Source organism: Apteryx mantelli, chromosome 8 (genome assembly GCF_036417845.1).
Source record: "Apteryx mantelli isolate bAptMan1 chromosome 8, bAptMan1.hap1, whole genome shotgun sequence".
Lineage (NCBI taxonomy): Eukaryota > Metazoa > Chordata > Aves > Apterygiformes > Apterygidae > Apteryx > Apteryx mantelli.
This window is the reverse complement of record NC_089985.1, coordinates 13,389,427-13,406,282: the sequence shown is the minus strand read 5'-3', so window position 1 is coordinate 13,406,282 and position 16,856 is coordinate 13,389,427. Positions and strand designations below refer to the sequence as shown.

The 16,856-nt window shown below is 38.5% G+C and overlaps 1 protein-coding gene across 4 annotated transcripts in view; it reads right to left on the bottom strand.

Moving 5' to 3' along the window:
- DNM3 (dynamin 3) overlaps nt 1-16,856 on the bottom strand; it is a 194,806-nt gene that overhangs the window by 171,926 nt on the left and 6,024 nt on the right. For all 4 annotated transcript variants that reach the window (XM_067300695.1, XM_067300694.1, XM_067300693.1 and 1 more), the window contains exon 2: nt 5,446-5,519. In XM_067300695.1, the coding sequence (XP_067156796.1) occupies nt 5,446-5,519 (74 nt within the window). The remainder of the gene's footprint in view (nt 1-5,445; nt 5,520-16,856) is intronic.

The following is a 16,856-nucleotide window of genomic DNA, read 5'->3' as shown; positions in this document are numbered from 1 at the left end:
GCACTGATGCTAGGACACACAGACAAACAGCAGCAAGGAAGACAGAGTCTCTGCAAGCTTACAGTAACAGCTTAAATTCAGGTTTCAGACTGGCAGCACTATTCCTCTTCTAGCATATCAGCTCTGATTGGATGATGGGTCCCCTGCTGTTCCAGATTTGGGTCACCAGTCACTATCACCTTTTCCCCATGGTGACTGTGACTCTTAGCTTCTGGGGTACCTGCCTCCTCAGTTTTCACCGGTCTGCACAGCATCCCTGCTCATCATCTGAATGATGAGTGGCTGCCAGGGAGCGGGACCCAGAAAAGGCCAGCCACAAGCTTCCTTTCCTCCCTGTAAAGTGGCCAGTCCGTCCCCTATTATTGGTACTGTGGTATCTTTCTAATTTCTTTGTCCTTGAAGGCCTCTGAATGCATTCCTGTTAATGAAATCTTTAAGATCATTTGCATTAGCTGAAATAACCAGTTTAAATTCTTTTCATCAATTTTTCATTTTCTGTTAGAGGATTTTTTTTTTTTGCCAGCAGATGGCAATAAAAGATGGGTATGCATTAGGAGTAGTCTCACAATAAAGGATAGTTGCATTAAAGTTCAGCAACCTTAATAGAAAAGAGCATCTGCGATATTTGCAAACATTTCGCAATGTTTTCTGAACCTTACAGTGATTTACTTTCCACTTAGTGTTGTAATTAACAGAACTGAAACAAATGTGGGTATTGTACATATGGATCATTAATCTAAAATGTCCAGCCTGATAATGATTTTTAAAATCTGTTAGTCTGCCATTTCTTTGGCACAGCAATGTAAGAACTAGCCTTGAAGCAAATTTGAAATTCTTCAAAAAACAGTTATCAAAATGAGGAAAAATACCCTTTTAAAGACAAGATATGTTAACATTTAAATAAGCAGTATTAATATAGCAGGAAAAGCATTTTTAACAAGCAGTAGACCTACAGTAATAGCTTCACCCAAAACCAGAGCGCATTTTTTGTTGTCATTGCTGCTGAAGAACCACCAGAATCAAGAAAAACTACCCATGATCAAGATATCTGGATAATTATTTCCATTTCACAGGCAGGAAATGCACAGCAAAAGGAAGAACAGACTGCCTAAGGTTATACAGAATCTGTGGCAGGAGCAATCAGAAAAAAAGCAACTTTCTTAAGACATTCTCAGGTGTTTTAGGTCATTAGCTTCCCAAAGCCTACTCAGCAGCACCGTTTAAAAGTATTAATTAGTTCCTAAGAAATATGTATTTAATTTTATTAAATTTATTATTTTCGTTATTATAAAGAATTGTCAAGCTAAGAAGTATACTAAAAGTGTGAAACTTAGACAACACACAAAGTTGTGAAACACAAAAACTTTGAACATATTTAAGAAATGGGTTTTAACATCTAAATTACAACATAGCCTTTCAAAGGAAAAAGAAAAAAGAAAAACAAACAAACAAACAAACAAAAAAACCCACCAGCTCACTAGCTCTCCTTGAAGAAAACATAATTACACAAGACAAATCTCTGCTCCCTGGCAAATTTTGGCAGAGAGGAGGTTAAGAGTCAAAACAAAACTGATGTACCTTACACAGAATGTGAGATATATTGCTCCAAAACTATTGAACACTAATGCAGTCCTTTAAACTCCTGTCCCAGGTCATGCTGTGTGCCAACACTTGCATCCTAAGTATACACAAGGAAAAATCCTTGTAAGAGTACAACTACAGGAATACGGAATGCATTATTCCTCCTGAAAAGGAATTATGAGTAAGGAAGTATGAGACCAGCACTTTACACTCATTGGTAACTGCTGAAATATAAGGACAGTGTAGCATTTAAAGCAAACGCTCTCTGGTCAGAAGGAGTGAAGTTCCTGTACCTTTCACTGCAGCAGTCAAATACTGAGAGCAGTGGTGTTTCTCTTGCCTGTTTTGGACATCAGATTCTCACAAAATGAACTACCCTCACATCCAACTTCTCACCCAGGAAAAGAGTAGATGGAATTCTTCCCAAGGACATAAATGTGGTAATTATTTTACCCAAGCTGTCTTGCCTGCCTTGTAAAACCTGAAGCTCTCTATCAGACAGTCTGCCAGCTAACACAACTGTGCCTTCTAAAAAACTAACTGAATTGTGTCTTCCGGATGGGACTATTTTCTTGTAAACCATTCTGTACTCTGAACTTCTTTAGTCACTAGCAATAATGAAGGTGTCTAGGAGCAAGATTCTTGTTAGACTTGGCACTAGCGTTCCCAACATTGGGGAACTGCCCTGGGCCAAACACAGTGACCACAAAGGAGAACATCAAAGTACTTCTATATTCTTTACCATACTTTATGTAGGACAGGAACTCTTTTTAATTATGATTTTTGTGTGGGAAACAAAGCTGCATTTTAGAGCTGTTTATCACAGAACAAAGACTTTATGCATATTTGGTTCAATTCTCTCTTTCAGTGAGATATCATATATGCCGTCTTTCTTCAGTAGAAGAGAAGCAACTGAATTGAAAACATGAGCTGAAGACCAAGCATGAAAAACTGTGACCCTACCTACAGGACTCCCAATGAAATACTTTGGGACAAGTCATGAGTACTATGCATCTCAGCATCAGAAGAGAGCCGTCTTGGAGCCTCAAAATATTTACAAGACAGAGAATTTTTTTCCTCCTCTAGACGGTACAGTAGTTTATTAAATATAGGCCACATTTACAATTTCATTTGAAATTCAGCTGGGCAGCCCCCAAAAGGCAGCTGTTAAAATAGAATAGTCAAGATACAAGTTAGAGTCCTCCAAAAGATTGAGAATTCATTTCTAACAGCCAGGTTTTGACTTACTCTGTGCTACCAGAAATTCCTGACATTATCAAACTGAGAGGAAAACAGTCATAACTATGGAAGACTGCCTTGTCAGTTGTAATATTTAATTAAAATCTTTGTCTTTGCCTCCAGTATTTCAAAGTTCGGTATTTGCATGGACGTAAAAGTGCAAAACATGTAAAGCGGTTGTAGGAGCTGTGTTCCCATAAAAAACTGTTACAGTGATTAAACGAGGTCAAAAGGTCTCTACAAAATGGCTTTGTACTAATTGTACAGAATTCTTTAAAAAGAGGAAGTAAACAAAATTATTAAAATATTCCACTTTCCATAGGAGATACATTTCTTAGCACTGAATTGTTTCATGTTACTACTTGCCTATTCTCATTTTCAAAGCACAGAAAGAGTCCAGCTCTTTCCCCAGATGTGTCAGATCCTTCCAGATGTTGGAGAGCCCCCTGATAATCTCTCTCTTACCTGGGCGTGTACAAATGCCTCAGCTGTCAACCTTCAGCCCTCAGTGCCGTGACTCACAGTTAAATGAAGCTTTAACCTCCCTCATCAGTCAAATTCACATTCCCAAAAGATCTTCAACTCAACTGTTATAAAACGTTGCTAAAACTATCTTGTAATCAATCAATCAACTCTGTATGCCTATATGTTACAGTATATAGAAAGCATCCCCTCTCTCCCCCACGAATACTGCAAGATTAAAAATAGTTACTCTTGAAAGAGTCAAGAAAGAGCCTAGGATTAGAGATCTATTAACCTTGCTATAGTACCAGGAACCTCACACACTCCTCTAGTTACATTTTCTAACATTTTAGATAATTATGAACTTGATAATCAGTCCAGCATCTGCTTCCTGTAAAAGAACATTGTGCTTCTCTAAACAGTTGCCCTTTACTTTCTTATTCTTTTTTTATTATTAGTTTAAGAGATAAAGGTGGCTCAAAAGATAAAGGAATTTCACCGCCAAAAAAAAGAAAAAGGAACAAAGATTAAAGAAAGTAACAAAATAATCAAAGCCTGTATTTTCTAAGGCTCTGGCATCTAATTCCAAACAAACTATATACAGCATTTCCCAAAGGCAAAACATGTCATGGCATCCAGTAAATAAAGACCTACCTAAAAGCTTGTGATATAATGTGAATATAGTAAAATAAGAGAGAGAAGGTATTTAACCAAGGGACGATGATGATTTTAAAAATAAGGCAACAGAGATCAGCCAGAAGTTTAGGATGGATGTCTAGGGTGAAGTATTTAACCACCTGACATTAGAGTATAAGTTTACTAATTCATATGTCCTTGCAGTTTAGTCATTGTACTAAGAATGCCAGCACAGAATTTGGTTCTTTTCTTTCTTCTGCTCTTACATGTTGCTGGGAAAATTAGATGGAGATTCTTCATAGCTAGGATTTATTCATGCATTTCTGCATGCTCTGCCAGAGATCTAAAGCCAGATGTGCAGAAACGGCAAGCATTCGTATCTCCAACTACAGCAAACTTGATCTTTTAATATATATAAGGCAGTACAAGCATATTACACACTCTAAGATCCAAAGGTTCCTAAGCTGAGCACACAGACCTATTGCATTCCACAGTTTTTTCCTTCTCTCCACCTGTAACACTATGAATGTGCTTTACAAGTACTGACACAGAAAAAAAAAAAGATTTTGTACACTATGGAGGTCACACATCACTGAATGCATAAGATATAAGTACTGAAGTCTACCTTCCTACTGAACAATAATGAGATTTTTTCAAGAAAAGAACGTACGCAAAAAAATTTATTAACACTTGCACATAGGGACAGACTAAAGTTCCACGGGCAGACTCAATTTTGTTTCCTCCTCAATTTCTGACCACTTCATAAAGTAAATATGTTTTTAAATGTTGTTCTGGATGTAATTGGTGTAGTGGTATGTTAGTGATTTTGTTGTTCACATTGGTTAAGAAATGATTTAAAAAAAAAAGAGAGAATGTTGGAAAACAATAGCTGCTTTTAAATTTGCCAAGGGATCGAACTATACAACAGCAGGTAAGTGCCACTTGCAAGATTATGAAGCAGTGAATTCTGACAAAGGTCTCAATACCTCAAGTATCTCAGGCGTATACACTTGCTGTATTTTTTATTTTTGACCAGACAGTTCTTAGAAGCTTCATTCTTCTCAAGTCTACCTTCTGCTCTACTTAGTGCAATGAGCCCAACCAAAAAAGATAAGTCATGAAAACAAGCTGCATGGAGCCAAGCCTGTGTGCGCTGGAGCAAAGAGTTGAAAGTAAAAATACAGCAGTTTTGGTATGTTAACTAATACAATTGTAATGCTCATCAACAAATGAATAAATCAAAAATTATTTATAAAATAGTTTGTACATAATAATGTTTCTCCTCTGCTTCAAGTTTGACCTTGAATTAAATTTACTGTGTGCTCTAGGATTTAGATTTTAATATTTTCCTAGATAGGACTAACCGGTCTTAAGCATACAGTTTTGAAGCACTGGGCCTTTGTTCCAGACAGTCTAGTGGCACCTTTCTTCACACTGCTGAAGTTTTCCTAGAATTTTTTTCCCCTCCTACTGAAGTAAATCAGGACTTCATCCAGGCATTGAAATAGAAAAAAAAAGACAGGTTACCTGTTTTGGCAGTGACAAGTTGCAAAACCAATGGCCGTCTTGTTACAATTCCAGATCCCCGTGGAAGAAAATCCCTAAAAAACATAAAGAAATAAAACAACTACAACCAAGAAACACTGCCCAGTTATATAAAATATCAGACTAATTTGGAAGCTCCACTGTATCTCCAGGTACAATGAAATCAAAAAGTTAGCAGGACGGATTTATATCGAACACTACTATAAAACAGTATTATTAATTTTGGCTTGCGATAGCAATAAGTCACCAAATACACGGTAAAATTAAGTTACTGGCTTGAAGTGTTACCAATTCCCTTTCTCCACGACTGTCATATATAACATCTCAAAACTCACCATATATAGTAAGGGTACCTAAGCCACGTCCACATTTATGGAGCTCCCTAAATAAATGTATCCACACCCTTTACTTTATCTGAAGATGCACAGAAAGTATAGACATAAGAACATATACACTTTCACACACCACACCCAAGCCCTGGCCAAACCAAACTGCCAGCACTCTGCACCTACTCTGTCACGCACATAACTTCCACCAGTTCAAATCCCCGAATCACTTTTCTAGCAATACTTCCCCCCAGGAGTTCTTGAGTGAAAGCCAAACCATAGACATACTCTACAGCATGAGGGAGTGTCCTCGGACCAGAAAATCAGCAATAAGGCAGAGACAGCAACTATGTATCCCCACAATACTTTCCATGCCTCCAAAGATAGGGAGGGTCCCTATGCAACCAACAGCCAAGAAAAACTTTGAATCAGTTATTATTCGTAAAACTGATGATCAGAAACCCAAAGCAAAATAATGAACAGAGACCTTTTTCTAGGGTCTGCCTCTGTCATCATACCAACTAACTTCTTAAAAACCCTGAGATGAGGTGCAGCGAGGGGCTTTGCAGAGCACTCCTTTCAAATAAGCATCTTCAGAAGAATAAAAATCAGACGCAAATGTACAGTTTCACAATCAGCTTAAGCTCAATTAAGTCACCTCTTTTTGCCTGCCTTAGCAGCAATGCTGAATCACCTCTCTGTTTCAGGTGAAAAGTAATCCAACAAATGGTCAGGGCATGGATTTCAGTCAGATCAGAGAGCTGATCTAGGTGCCCAAGTAGCCACAAGTGCTAGTGCCAGTAAAAAGGATGAGGAAGGAATGTGCAGAGTGTGTTTAGGAGGGGTGGGGAGAGGGAGGGGAGGATAAGGAAGAAAGATACTGCCCTGTCAGCCCTTCTGACAGTACTGCTTAGAGGGGTCTGCTCAAGCCACTTGTGAAACTACACCTTACCTGTACCCTCACATTTCTAGACGATCTTATGATGCCTGACTTTAGCAGTTCCTTTAAGGTAGCTCCTAAACCTACAAGGCTTAAAACAAGCCTATAGGGTACATCTATGAAAAACCACCCCAAAACAACCAAAAAAACCACACAAATACTTCATCAAGCTTCAAGATACGAGTTGTGCAAGTCAGAAGATTCTAGGTGTACGCAGTCTCAGCTCAGGACTGCAACACCAGCAAATCTCTCCCCATAAAAGGAAACAAAGTAGAAAAGCTTTGGTGATCTGCAGAGAGCATTTGTTCCTTTAGAACATCACTGCCTCCATCAAAATCCCGAAGTTATACACAAGTTTCCAACATCACAGGTATATTAACCCATGAAAGATGTAATGTCTTCATTACAGTGTTTGAAAAGCATGATACAGCAAGCATACCTGCGAATACACGGCATAAGCACGTGAGTAGCCTTATGCACAACCCAGCTGTAAAAATCCCTAAGTGATTAGCATATGAATCCAAAAGAGTCTGTCCTTGGAGCAGAGACTTCACTGGAAAAAGTAATTCAGTTTCCTCTGAATGAGGAACTGGATTCATAAGTTGCTCCCTCCACACCATCACAAGCAGATGCTACCGGGAATCCACTACACTTCTCGGAGAAGCTTAAGACTGCACTTGCCACAAAAAACATCAAGGAAAGAGGTCCTCTAATATTCCTAAAACAACATTATTTCCAAGATAACTAAATACTACCCTACCCTACTAATACTACCCTTCCCTATTTGGGGAGAAAATGCCTATTAAAGCACAAAATCCCTTGCAGTCTCAAGTACCTCCAATAGCTGCAAAATGAACAAGGAAAAACTTTTTTCTGAATTGGCAAAAGTTATCACATAGTAGCGTTTAAGCTCAGCAACAGAGGTCCTCTTTGCGAAAAGAATATTAAAATTATATTAAAAAAAAGCTTTAAAAAGAAAAGTTTCTTCTGGTATAAGCTCGTACGAGCAGTTTTATTACGTTGAATTTATCTTCTCCATTGTCCCAAAGCGATACCTGCCTCACGTGACAGAAGAATGATTCCCACGTGGATCAGTACACAGTCTGCTAAATCAGAGAGCCCTTCTATGCTGTACTGTACAAACACCACAGCAGCACAGATTAAGGCTTGCTGGTGATGATGCTTCAGAGATCATAATGTAAAGTATCATCAGTATCCAAGATAAGATGTGGTCTACCATCTTCACTTCACTTCATCTAAATCTGTTTTCTGTAAACTCAAGCACTGCTGTGTCAGGACTAGGCTAACAAACACTTGTTTTTCTTGGACCTGTCTCCCCTCTCCCACAGAGTATGACCCAGGAATATTTCTAACAATTATATCTTGTATTCAGATTTGAAGATCAAGGTCAGAAACAATTGTTAGGTCTTCTGTCACTCCTTCCCAAGCACACTACTTTTCAAACGAGAGTAGAGGGCAGCTGCAAGTTTAAAAAAGGCAAAAATGGAATTGCATGACAGCTGCAAAAAACATCTGTGCAGGCTGGACCTGGGAGAAGAGATCTGGTTGGAATGGCATGGCATGGCATAGGAAAAGTTTGAAAAGTTTGAACAGGAAAAGAATGAGTTGGCTAGATCATTTCTGGAACAAGAAAGAAGTGTCTGTAATAGGAGGAGCTCTGGGACACGAAGCATGGACATTATCACATGGGACATTCCCCTCCCCAACATGTTCCACCCAGCAGCCTGATTTGGGGAGTGGACCCACACCAGACAGATTCCCCACCACACAGACACAATCTTTTTCACTGTTGGAAATATGGCAACCCTACTTTTGGTACATGCTCTGAAGATTTCCTTTCCAAACATAACATCTAGACATAAAAAAAATCACATAACCAAGCAGACCTAAGGCTCTGAGGAACATGTGAAAGACTGGCTGTCAGCCATGCCTGACAGCACTTTAGGAATCCCCAGCATTTGCAATGAAACAACGTTGATTTCTAGATAAAATGGAAGTCTCCGTTTCTCAGTACCTGTTAATGCACAGTTATTACAATGTTGATGACTGCAAACTAAAGCTTACTCACACCATAAAAGAAGAGGCTGTTCAAACACAAGCTAGCTCATTAACTTCTGTACTCAAGCACAGATCTACAGGCAAAAGTAATCAATTAGAAGTTTAAGTCATTTCTGAAACAAAGAAAGTGAAACACACAGATTTAAACCTGCTGCGATGTTTTACAGCACTTGAGACAGTAATAGAATACAAGAATTAGCTTGAAAAGGTGCCAAAGGTTTTCAAAATACCCGTCACAATTTCAATACCTACTAATTGAGAGATGCCTGTGTCTCAGTGAAGTGTCATCTACTGATATTTCTCATTGGGAAGAAGATTCTAACAAAAATGTATCAAGTTTTCTGTATGCGTTGAAATGACAAGTAGCCTGATATGTAGAAAAGGCCTAGCAAGATGGCAGTTTCATACTTCGGTTTTCAAGCATTTCACACCTGATTAAAAAACAAACATTTTTTCCATCAAGAAGCTAAAGAAAATTGCCATTCAGGACAAACTGATCACACAAAAACTAGGGCCCTCTACAACAACACAGGAGACAGTTAAATCATTCTTCAGGGAGTCAAAGGCTGAGAAGTCTATTAGCAATTTTCTGCTTCAGACTAAGCACATCCAGAGATAAAGAACACCGTATTAATGCAACTCCTAGTTATACAACACTGACCCTCCCTCAACAGCAAAATTACAGAGAAATGTAAGGTAACAGTCGTCTTTCAAAACATTCTCCTACCACGCACAAACTAGATGGCATCTAACAACCCTCTCTAACAAGTTGAGCTGTTACTGAAAAACCCATCATCTGTTCAAAGAAGTACCAGCAGGGAGCCGAGGAGAGTCACTGAGCAGAGAGCAGTTCATGCTTGATGAGGAGGTGAGCTCTGTTGATCACATTGTCACACACTGTTTAGCTGGCTAAGACAAAAGGCTTCTGCTTCAAATATATGGTTTGAAGAAGAAAAATTGACAAGGAATGGGGAGGGCAAGGGGTTTATTGGGAGAGTTCAGAAAAAATACCAATAGCCTGGCATATCTGTAACCAAACAGCAGTGCTGAAGAAGCCTGAGCATCCAAACTGCAGCATTGCACAAAGATGCAGAGAAAGATACTGGTAGAAGATAGGCATATTTTTTCAGTAGCTGCCAAATGTATATTTCACCTGTATGAAAGAGACATTGATCTAGATTAATAAGCCTGCTCCCATGGGGATAGGGATAGGGAGACTTTTTTTTTTTTTAAATACATTTGAAATTTCAGCTTTCACCACTAGGCAACAGCATCTGTACACTTTCTCTGTGCAGCCCAAATCAGACGCTACAAACAAACAAACAAACAAACTACTTAAAAAAAAAAAATCTTTAATCACACATAGGGCTGTAATTCAAATCCGAGACATAGCTTTCTTTCAAAAGTTTAGGGAAGAGCAACATATGACTATATTCCAATTCTGGTCACAAGGGCATCACAGATCTTAGTCTAAATCTGACTTGCTAAAACCCCAGTCTCAAAAACTGTGATGTCACATGATGGAAAAACATGTTGTCAGTGGCTGTAATAATAAACATTAATAGTTAATAGTAAACAGGACAATTAGGAGTCTGATCTTCGCTACAGCAGTTCACTCTATGGCACAAAAAATGTTTTCATTTAGCAGCTCTCTAGTACACTAGCAGTATTTATCATAGTAAAGAAAAAATACAGTACAGTCCCCAGTTTGTGCATAGGAGTGTATCAGTACTTAAAGTGTTATCATTATTTCAAAATCACTTCAATCTGTTTTACCTGGCCAGTATAGTATCGTGGAATGTTCTGCACTTTGATCAATTATATGATCACTATTATACAGGTTTCTGTAGAATAAACAGTGAATTTATACTAATATCAATATAATAAATTTATATAAACATAGAGGGCACTCCAGGAAACCAAATAATGGAGGAAAATGTCAACGTTTACACATTAAATGCATTAATTAATAAGTGTTAGGAACAATGTAAAACTGTGATAGCAATGAGCTGACAAAAAATACGTCCCTCCAAAGAAAAAGCCTCCACATTTTTCACAAACTGTAGAAACGTGGCTCTGGGCAAGTGTCATAACTATCTTAGCGAGGAGCACAAATCACCCATCAAAACCTATTTCATTTTGCCAAATGATTTCACTTACAAAAGTTTTCCCATTTAACCCAAACCTCTCCACAAGTCCCTAACCCTCCTTCAAGCGCAGAAAGGCTGTACTCCTTGGGCTGTTCATATAAGCAGTGCTGCTGTGGTAGCATTACACACAGGTCTTTATCCCCAAGGTTTGCCAAGTACTACAATGCAGCTTTAATTGCAATAGGAAGTGATTATACCAAGAGTCAACAGTTTTCCTAGGCTTTTTTCCAACACACTCTTCATTGTGTGTTGGAAACACTACACGATTCCAGCCTGGCACGCTAGGAGCACCGAGCGTGTGCTGCCCGCTGAATGGCAATATCTTGTGCAAAAGAGCTTACTGTTTCACAGTGAACACCAACACATGCTTATCGCCCAAGTATCTCCCCCTTCCCTGGTAAATTTACACTGTGCAGAAGTACTACAAAGGGCGTTTTTTTGTTGTTTTGTTTTGGGGGTTTTTTTGCATGGATCATACTTAGCTGTAATGCAAAGCATTATAAAAAAACAAAACAGGAAAAAATCATGGCCCAACATTGTCCAGTGTAAGCCTATAGAAGAGAGACATTAATAATTGCTAACACCTTTTCTCAGGATCACATCTTAAAAACCATAAACTGAAATTAGTTAATTTATGACTAAAAAAATAATTCTTAAACCTAAAAATTTACTTCTGAGGACCTAACTTGGCACAGATATGTTCATTCTACCTCCTCTTGCTCCTGTGCTCACCAGCACCACAGAGGACCTAGCATTAGATCCTTCACACACTTTTGGACTTTGCAAGATATGCCCAAGTGATGGGCAGTATACTTCGTATTTTAGTAGAGGCTTTCTTAGGAATTAAATTCTTAGCATTGAGTTACCTAATTACTTTCTCAGAGCAGACTTCTCATTGCTAGCACAGGCAGTGCTCTGTTTATCCTTCCCTAGGGTCTTTGGAAGCACAGTTCTCCTGCCCTCCAAATGACAATACAGAGATAACCCTGAGACACTTACATTTTCAAGAATTCCCAAAAGCTCCAGGGCAGTACATCTGTTTTGTGTTTTGATATGTTTCCAGTCACACACCATTTTTATTCAACAATACTAGAAAATAGTAAACTTTATCACACTGATATTTGGCTATGCATGTTCTTCCACATTAACTCAAAGCACACAGACCAATTCTTGTTATCAGTCATCACTTGATCCCTCACCTCCTTTCATTAGTTACAGAAGAGTAAATGTTTTTTTGTTTTGGCAGTGTCTGTCAGTCAAGAGAATCTCCCACAGCTTTCGTTCAATGATAGCAAAATCTCAGCCTAACATAAATGGGCTTACAGGAAGATGTGCAAAATAATTAATCCTCTTTATTGAAGAGGATACCTATCTTAATTAGATCTACTAGATCTCTATTAGATCTACTAGGCAAGCTAAATGTGTCAAGAGGCTGTGGAGTGTTAGTGACCTTGGATATTTTAGTTCTCAAAGCTTAAAAGCAACTTTTTCAGGTTTCTTGGTAAACCAAACAGCAGATACTGGCATCCTTATCATCATGCTTTTGTGCTCAATTCAAGATCTCCTATGAAATTTGGTCTCAGTTGGCAGTAACCATTCTTTTAAGGTCAGTCAATCTTCTTTCAACTGAGAGATGATTTTAAATAAGTGCTGAATCAAGATGCAATTCAATTCGCAGGAATAACAACTACATACTGCAGCCTATGCAACTTGTGCATGACTCCAGGGGTGAGAAACTGGGTATCCAGACATCCAGGACTATTAACTACCTCTTTCTTCCAAGGCAGGTAGAAAAAATTGGTCTCCCAGCTCCAAGGCTTGTTTGTTGTTTTTGAAAAGCCATTTTTACAGAATCAGGGAATGGTTGAGGTTGGAAGGGACCAACAGCCCCAGCAGTGCCCTTTATCACCACTGTTGATCCACTGGAACTGAACAGTCAAAGCAAGCATTATCCCCCAGTTAGCCCACCCATCACTTTCAGGTGATCACACACAAGTTGAATGAACATCCATTTCTTCTGGGGAACAAAATCTTGAAACTGTTACACAGTGCTACATGCTAGCAGTTTAAAGATCTCTTTCAGTCTCCATTCTCCCACTTCTCTATGGAGCTGAAACCAAGCATACAAATCCAGAAGGCAACGGTACTAAATAAAAATAAATAGATGAATAAAAAAAATAATAACCCATGGGAATACAGTGAGTGTTGACTTTAGAGGTAATAAATAAGACTTTTTTTTTAAATGTTAGTAAAGAAATTCAAAGAAGATGCAGAGGGATTTCAATCATGCTAGCTGGACACCTCCATAACAGTTATGTTCAAAGAAAGTGCTTAGTCACTACTAAGGTGAGGAAGCAAAGTTTGAGATTCCCTTTTCCTGCAGAAGACTGGAGATGTTCTAAAGAGCAGGCTTAAAAACCACTGTCATTATACTTCTCCCAGATCTGGGATAAAGTTTAACCGGCAGCTGCATGCTTGCTCAACAAGCTACCAGAAATTACTGTCTTCCCCCCCATTAAAGGAAACATTATAGGACTATCCGGAAATCAGTGTCAAAAGTTACTCTAGTACCATTAAAGATGACAAGAGCCAAAAGTTTCTTCAAAGTAGGGGATGTCTGAACAGAAGTCTAAGAAGGCACACACCGTGATTGGTACCCTAATGCTAATATCATATTCCGACAGCATTGAAAGTACCTTACATTGCATTTCTGCACAGAAAAGACAAGCCTGTTCCCTGAAGCAAAGAAAGAAAAGGCACTCCCTACTTTAAAAAAATCTTTTATGTGATAGAAAGTTTTAAAGTCTCAATATTGTTTATAGGGCTGAAAATTTGCCAACATACACAGCTATGAAAACTTGCCAGGCAAAAACATAAAGTGCTAAGATGAACAGTGTTCTGTTTGCACTGATTATGCTTGGGCTGTAGGCTTGCTGTGTTAACAAATCAGGAAGCTGCCAACGTGCAGGCTCGTAGGCAAGCCACTGTGTGCACGATGCATCTGTCCTCCCTGGCAGGCATCCAAAACTTTGCTGCATCATTCTCATTCCATTTGTGAAAAATGCTCTTTTCCTCTCTCTCTTTTAAGATTTTACAAAAGCTTCTGCTATTTCCTGCTCAACGGTGCTCTCCAACAATTCCAAACAGGGGAAGAAAATAAATCACCAAACACAAACAAAACCCCAACAATTCTTAGAATTTTCTTGTTGAAAAGAGTAAAGCAGACTTTTCAGGACAGCTGTATTCTCCTTAATCAGATATGTTAGCTCTTAGGGGAGAACTAATTTGCATAGGCTGTGAAGGCATAAAAGCACATCCATTCTCAAGATGAACACAAATGCAGTAAGATTTTGTATCTCGACACAAGAAATGAAAAATAAAAATACCTTATTCACTTTAAACCATGCTCATTGCTCTGAACAGAAGTTGTTGGTTTTGATTGCTTACAGCTGCTAAACACTTTTTTTTTTTTTTTAAGAAAAGATCTGAGTAAGAAGTTTTCCTCTATAATACAATCAGATATAAACAGAAAATCTTCCTGATTGCAAGGATCAGACAGAAAACATGATACAACATGTCCCCATGCTATGGACATATCAGCTACATGAAGCAAACTATTATACAGTGACTTGCATTTAGCATGTAATTCTGGATACTCTATCATGACATAGTTTAGGTATTACAGTTTTCTGTGCTCAAAAAGTTTTCACATTTCAGTCATCAAAAATCCAGGAAAAATAAGCTCCTGCCTTTTGCCCCAAATTACACTATCCTGAACTCAGATCCACCAATACAGATTTTTTAACCAGTGGTATAGTGTACTATCAGCCACGCCATATCCCAGTCAAGTCCCAAAACTTTGCTTCTTCAGAAGCATCACGAACACACATTCATCTTTTTTGCGGTAGACAAGGCGTCAAGCTTCAGGATTACCTTCTTTCGTACAAGACAAGCCATTTCAGGTCATTTTGCAAAGCTGGAATGCAACTGGATCCAGTTTTTCTACTCCTTCCACAAAGCATGTGCAACAGAAACTCAGTATGAAGGCATTCTAAATTTAGAGGCAGAAAGACAACTAAAGGGGGGGGGGCAGTTTCCAAAACAAATGAACCAAGTCTCTTAAACTACTTCTGTTATCTAGCCATTTTATCTTTTTACCTGCCTATTTATCTTGCTTTTCAGCCAGTGATATGTGCAGATGGATGTACTATCCATATGACAAGGTAATGTCTGCTTAGCTAACTCTTGAAATTTAGTATCAGCCATAACCTCCCATCCTTCCTCTCACCCCAAACTATGAAATATTACTGCAAGAAAATCTTATACTAAAGGTCTGACCAAACCAGTGTTTTGTGCTGCTGAGACTACATCCCTAAAGCACTAGCAAGTCAAAGTGCTGGAGGTCAGAGCACAGACTCCTACGTTTCCCAGGCCATGCCCTAGACCTGATGGAGAACGGGGAACTTCTATGTTTGTGTAGCACATGAACAAATTCACGGTGAGCATACAAGGACATAACATTGCTGCTGAGGGATCATGTTAAAAACCTGCTTCAGCAGTTACCAGTTTGGCTGCTGAATAGATCTTGAACATAGCCGAATTTCATTTACTTTCAGGCAGCAGAGGTTTAAGATATCTTAGAGTTGTTCTTGTGCTTGCTACACAGAATCCTGCCTATCGTCTGCAGGTGAAGAGTTTACATACAGATATTAAGTTTTTTCATTTTAAAGTATCCTATACATCTAAGCGCTACTGAATATGTGTTTACACTTGTAGACATCTGTACTATACATAGTAAACAAATGAAGCCTTGAGTGTTTAAGATTAATCCAGCTTTGATGATATCATCTGTGAGAATGGAAATCTAGCTGTATTACAGCAAACACTTAAACTTCTGCATATCTGAAGAATGAAATCTTAGTGATTTTGCAAGAAAACTAGTATGCAGAAATGCTATGCTAAGTGTTGAATTAAAAGCACAACTTCTTCATACAAATTATGAAAACTGACTTTATTGATAGATGCTTTGGTTAAAAATCTCTCTTATCTACAGCGACAGTCTCCTTTGCATCCCAGAGGCCATCACAGACAACAGTACTTGGCAGTACATCAAAGCCCAGAATGCAGTTAAATGGGATTTTGCTCCTCTCTAGTTCAATAATACTGTCTTGTTCATCTCAGTGCAACTTGCTGAAGAAAAAGATGCAAGGTCACAGTTAAATAATGCTCATTTCCTGTCTCAGCATATTTATGCTACAGGCTTTACACTGCAGACACACAGTGCAGCATCAAAAGCATTCCTAGTAACCCATTACACCAGCACAAAAAACATGGGAAGTTCACAGGCTTGTATTCACTAGTAGGCCTCATTTTGTAATGCAATATTTAAAAAAGAGAAGGCAAGAATAGCCCCTGCCCCTCAGGGCTTACTTTCTAAGCAGACATTATTTGAGAAACCAATTAATATCATTGATTTGTTCAGTGACCAACTGTATGCATTGATGGATACCAAACCACAAACATGATCTGTCTTAGTGACCAAGCTGTTAGAAGTACAAAGTAAACATCAGCAAGGATCTGTATTTTGAAAGAAGAAACACTGCTGCGTCTCAGTTGTAAAAAGCAGAACGCAATTCTCAGTTTTGGTGTCACATGGATATTTAAGGCAGCTGTCACATGAAGCAGAAAATAAAGCAGAAAACAGCAAGTTTTAGATTGCAATCACAATTAACCCACACCAATTTAAAAATTATATGCTAACCTCTTCTTTTAAAAATAGATGGAAATTAAAGGAATAAAGTCTAAATCCTACATACGGTTAAGACAGAGTTAAGACATGAAGAATGCACATACGGATGCAGATGATGTGTAAAAACCAGTTCAAGTTCATATAGTAGT